The sequence below is a fragment of the Bidens hawaiensis genome, unplaced genomic scaffold (assembly GCF_021521415.1).
Source record: "Bidens hawaiensis isolate Kalapana, Puna unplaced genomic scaffold, B.hawaiensis_p1.1 tig00001920_1, whole genome shotgun sequence".
In the NCBI taxonomy this organism is placed as follows: domain Eukaryota; kingdom Viridiplantae; phylum Streptophyta; class Magnoliopsida; order Asterales; family Asteraceae; genus Bidens; species Bidens hawaiensis.
The window spans coordinates 1,564,376-1,570,539 of NW_027491107.1; the positions used below are offsets into that span (position 1 = coordinate 1,564,376).

Genomic DNA, 6,164 nt, shown 5'->3' on the forward strand with positions numbered 1-6,164 from the left:
CCCGTGAAAATTATTCTTTGATGATTAAGGGGTTATTTTACAAATAAATTGGATGTTATAACCCGTTTAAGGGTTATCCAGGTTTGGTGAGGACCATGACCCGCGAAAATTATTGTTTGATTATGAAATAGTTTTACAAATAAATGAGATGTTATAACTTATTTAAAGACTATCCGGGAATGGTGAGACCCATGCCCGTGAATTCGGGTCAAATGCATGAGAAGTCTCAATTTAAGGTCAAGTGTGACACATAACATCACATGTTTTATAATAAGCTATGTCTGTAACCACTACTGTATATTTGTATTAGGATAGAGCCGGAGTGATATACAAGTGGTTAAAGAAATAAAACAAAAAAAATTTAAATTTAATAACATACACAATAACATATCTTAGATAAATAATTTCATAAAATATATTTTATTTGTATTTTAAAAGAAATCAAAATGGAGTGTTTTGAATCTATACCAATTAAGAAAAAGAGAAGACCAACATCAATTCATCATAGTTGATTTGGTAAGCCACAAACATTTTAAAAGTAAGGTAGTGAGTTTAATTCCACCAACAACATATTTTTCATTTTATCATTCATGAAGGGAAAATTGTAAAAAATTAAAACTTGTGACAGTCTATTTGGAGGGTCTTATTACATAACATGGGAAATTTTCTTGCATTAATAGTATAGATAGATAATCATGTCAATGTCACCGCCTTAAACACGCGACCCACACAAGTTAAACTACACTTATTATTAACAAATTTAGATAATATTTAGCTTAAATGCCCTTATGAACTATTTTCTTTTTTCCTTTTTTTTACTTCCAATTTTATCCTTTACAATTTAAATAATATACTCCCTTTTAACCCATTTTGTTTTGATTCAATTTTATTAAATATATGATAACTTAAATTCATTAACTAAAAAATAGAAATGAATAATCAATCATGTTTAGTTGTTTTTTTCTCTACGTCATTCCGGCTTAAATTTTATTAAATGTGGATTCCGACCGAACAAAATCGATACCAGTATTAGTTATTTAAAATTTCTCTTGACATTTGGTATAAATTATGTTTGTAGTTGATTCAAAATAAAGTATATTTTTTAGGTACATAGCCGGTATCATATCGGTACCATTACGAACCGAAACGGTTCCAACGAAGAACCTTGGTACCCGCATTGTTATTCGCGTCTAGATATTGCGAAGTGAAACCCAAGTTTTTAGTATATAGTTTTGACTTTGGAGTGTGCTTCTAGACTCATCCTAGACTAGAGTGTTGGCCCCTTCCGTACTTATCGCTAGCCGTTTGGGCCCTCTAAAACTTATCCCTTAGTGTCCTTGCCCTTGGCCCATTCCTCTCTTTACATGTTTAACCAGGTCACGAAATTGGAATTGTAATAATAGTTACTTTATACTATACAGATAGAAGTGTAATAATTTCAATTCTCATATAATAAAAAGAGTAGAACAATAAATGATCAAAATAAAGAAAATCTATGTGTTGTGTTTGTTATTGAACATTCATCAAACTATATTAAGAAAGATTAAATAATAATAATTGAAATAATTCAAGCAAACTTTGTTAACAACCTACATTAGCAGGCACACCTTCTTTCTTGCTGATCTGTTTCTGAAATTGTGGTTGGAATTCTTTCAAAATACCTACAGAATTAAATAACACGTAAATTTATGTTATAACTATGAAGAAAATAAATAAAGAATATCCTGCATCAATTTAAAACAAAGATGATGTGAAAGATGTGCTAACGTTTCATTTAGATCTTGAGGTCGGTGTTCACTTGCGAGTGCGGTTTTTGCAACGCAAAGGAATGCTTCGTCGACATTGTAATTCTCTTTTGCCGACGTCTCAAAGTAAGGTATGTTTCCCTTCAAAGCACACCACTCTCGTGCGGTCTTCTCAGAAACCTTCATTTAACAGAACCAACAGTTGTTAAGACCTACTTAACTAACCGCTTGAATATCCACATATACTTACCGCTCGACTAGTCCCACCATTTGTGTCAACCTTGTTCCCCAGCAACACAAAAGGAAATCTCTCAGGTTCACTTGGATCGGCCTGCAGTACAAATAAGGCCGACATATAGTCAAATCACACACTTAAAGGAGAGTGTTCATCTCATAGCCAATATGGTGTTGAGAACTTAAAGAACCACATAAGCGCATATGTCACAGCCTTAATAAAAAAAATAAAACTGAAAAAAATATTTATTTCTATGGCCACTACTCTTCTTTCAATTTTATCTTCCCCAATTTTTTCAAATATGTTCATATGCACATGTTCACTAGAAAAAAGACTATCAATGCCATAATAAAAATATAAACAATATATCTTAAATATATTGAAAGGTATAGATTATTCCCACACCATATAGGTTATTTGGACATCATATGCGTCTATGCGGCTCATATAGAGGCTATACGAGCCGTATAAGTGCAAAATTTTGTCCTCATGTGTTGCGGAGTGTCAGGTTTTTGAAGCCTATACGGCTCGTATAAGGGCTATACGACCCTTATAGACTAGAAAAGCTGTCATCCGTACATTATTAGTGAGGGCTATACGACTCGTATAGCCTTATACGAACCCTTTAGAGTTGTTAATACACCATGGGGGTGATGCTTGAATATTACGACCCAATTGAAATCTACGTACATTTTAGTTAATTCATATAATAAGTTGTAAAATAGGTTTTGACAGTTCATGCATATACATCTCTCTCTCATATATATATGGAAATAAGAAACATGGTTTATAACCTGTTTTAAAAACTCTTCATGCCAAGTTTGTAGGGTTTCAAAGGTTTTCTGAATGTTGACATCATATACAAGAACGCAACAATCAGCCCCTCTGTAAAAAGCCACTCCAAGACTATGAAACCTCTCTTGCCCCGCGGTGTCCCAAATCTGCTCATACAACCTCATATTAATCCATTTATTTATAGTAATTTATTCTAACATTTATTTCGTAGGTATATATAACTACAACAATAAAAAATATGTGTACATGTTTCTTGTTTATGATCTGTACTTATCCTAGAAATCAATGTCTTCACTACTTATACAAAATCAACCAGAAAATTTACTGTAATATATTGCAATGGTGATTACTTACTTGCAAGGTGACGAGTTTGTCGTCTATATGCAACTCTTTGGTCACAAAATCAGCACCAATTGTGGCCTTGTATTGCTTGTTGAATCTCTTATAAACATATCTGGAATGACAGTTAATTTGAACTTCAAAGTCTTAAAACTCGCTTGATTACCAACATTTTTGGAATTTTGTTTAAATGTTCCCTATCAATGTCATGTGTACGTAGTATTAATTAATTCACTATATCACATTAGTATGTAAGCATGATAAAACTGTTATATTTGGAACTGTTAAAAGGATACTGGTTCATCAATGACGTCTTTCCAACCCTACACGAACAAAAACCACGAAATTCTTGGTGAGTCGAGAAATATCGTTTCTACAGCTTGAAAAGATGAAATAACCTGAACTTAAAAAAAAACAAGTTATTTCGGATGAGCCCGGCCATAGAGAGCCTATGTTTTACAAGTCAAAAACACTACTAAGTATATATCGTCTTTCAGAAAAAAAAACAGTGTATGCTCATAACACAAATATTAATGCGTACCCGCTATCACCAAGAACAATGACCTTGAGCAGCATACGATCTGAGATCAACATCGGTCTCGACCGTGTCAGTTGTTTGTGGATGTTATGTGAACACACCGAAAGAGGAACCAAAAGAAAAAGACTGGCAACTTTCACGCTGTATGCCTCTTATCTGAATCACTTGTTTTCAGTTTATATAAACTCCTTTTGACATTTGACTTTCCACTTTCTTCTAAATAATGTTACCTTTTTAAAAGGTTCAATTAATGGTCGTGCAAGGATTGATCAACTTCTAGTATGTTGTCATGTGATCTTAATCATTACAGGTGGATGACAGTTTACAATTGTCACAATTTAATTTGGGTTGGTGCATATACAAGTCAATCATTTATGTCCCGAACCCAGTTTACGAATAATAATAATAATAATAATAATTATTATTATTATTATTATTATTATTATTATTATCTGCAAATGGTATCTTTGTTGTTGATTTCCTATCGTGCGACCATCTATTGGGGTATTTCATTTTTTGTTAATTTGCAAATATGAACAACAGTTAAAATATAAATTTTTCTTCATATGCGTATATAACCAGAAGTATTTAACGAAAACAACAAAAAGAATTAGGTAATGTTTGATACACTGATATGTAAAAATGAGATGAAGAATGAAATGAATTATTCTGAATGAATAAAAAAAAGCTGTTTGGTTGATTGACGGCATCACCTAGTTTATTTCATTATCTCTAACACATTTAAAATTCATTTCATCATCTTTTTTTTCCCATTTAATACTCCCATTCACCTTACATCATTCCACCACCCTCCCACCATTGCAACAGACCACCACTGCCGCTCAACCCTGCCACCACCGCCCACCAACCACCCCCACTGTCCTCCACTGCCCCGCCCCTGCCATCTCGACTATTGCCAACCACCACCGTCGCCACCTTTCACCGCCGTCACCCACCACCATGACTGCTGCCACCATCCATCATCACCACCCGCTGTTGCCACCACCGCCCACAACCACCCATAACTACCACCATAACCACCACCACCCACCAATCCACCACCGTGACCGCCACCACCCACTACCTTGATCACCCACTCCTTTTGCCAAACAATACAAAGTAATGTTTTTTTTTTCATATCCACATGGTAACCAAACAAGATAATGAAATGGTAATGATGCGTTTCTTTATCAGCTCGTCAATTCCATTGCCTTATCCATTCCTTCGTCCATTCCATTACCCAATACCAAACAAACTCTTAAAGCGTTTAATGTGGCAACTCGTTTTTGAAGTAATAAAATAAAAAGGTAAGAAAGATTTATGAAGTTGCATGAAGTTTTTGCTATGTATTTTCTTTATAGAATTTATAGTGTAACAAAACTAAATAGCTAATTAATCAAGAATTAAAGGAAAGCATGTTCAACGTTAATTAACAGTGTAATGAATCTAATAAACTGATTTTTCCTTCTATTTCAGCTCATATATTGTAACTCCATGCAATGATATTAATTAATAGCTTAGGAGCAACAGAGGGGCTAGAAACCAAGCATCAGTAGGAACTGCTCAGATGCATCCTAGCGCTGGTAACCAAGGATTAGTTGGAACTGTGCAGGTCGGTAGCAATCAAGGAGCAGTAGTAACTGCTTAGATGGGTAGCAACCTAGTTATTGGTAGAATTTGTGACATTATCAGTAGTAACCCGATCAAGTCAACCTTCAATAATACAAAGGCGATCTCAAGCGGCATGCAACGAAGTGCCAAGTTCGCCACATTACGTCATCGTCCAAGCAACACATGCACGTGTGCCGCTGTGATTTAGGGTGTACGTTTTGAACCCTTAAGGATCCCCACTTGTGTTTTCCTTAAAAAGAAACAATATTCTTAGAGGACTCTATTTATTTACCACTCAAAAATTCTTCACCCTTCAATGTAGGACATATTCACACTCATTTTATCCAAGGTTTTGTAGCTTTAATAGTTTCAAACACCCAACTTCAAGCATCTATATCTCATGTAAGTTTTGGACAAATTTGGTTCGTTGTGAAAGCTCTCTCAAAGTAGAACACAATACCAAAATTTAATAGGTATATCATTGCATGGAGTTACAATCTATATCTATACTATATATAATATAGAAGTCATGTGCAAATTAAGACGGTAGATTTTAAAGGTTTTATAATTGTTTAAGCACATGGTACAACTTTAAAAAGAGGTAAAATGGTCATTAAACACTTAAATATAACATATCTTACATATTTTTCCATGATAGTTACAATCTTAGTCACCCTACTTTAATTAAGTTTGTGTAAATTTAGAGGATACTTACAGATTTAACATCTATCTTTTGCATATGGTCATAACTTTTTCATACGATAATATATATATTTTTTTAAACATTGCACCATAAAAACGAGTGTTTTATTCTCTTTAATTTGAGTATGTTATTGCCATAGTTTGTTTAAGTTATAAAGTAACATTCTATGTATAGCTATTTGTGGTCCAGTTTTGATGG

General features: G+C 33.8%; 1 protein-coding gene across 1 annotated transcript; it reads right to left on the minus strand.

The window, feature by feature from the left end:
* Window positions 1-1,262: 1,262 nt before the first annotated feature.
* On the minus strand, window positions 1,263-4,033 carry LOC143599408 (ras-related protein Rab7-like). The gene is made up of 7 exons (XM_077077370.1): window positions 3,656-4,033; window positions 3,411-3,437; window positions 3,130-3,229; window positions 2,775-2,921; window positions 1,996-2,076; window positions 1,768-1,925; window positions 1,263-1,661 (listed from the first exon to the last, which is right to left on the minus strand). Exons 1-7 carry the CDS (start codon window positions 3,706-3,708, stop codon window positions 1,595-1,597), a joined length of 633 nt encoding a protein of 210 aa, XP_076933485.1. The 5' UTR covers window positions 3,709-4,033; the 3' UTR covers window positions 1,263-1,594.
* Between the last annotated feature and the right edge of the window lie 2,131 nt (window positions 4,034-6,164).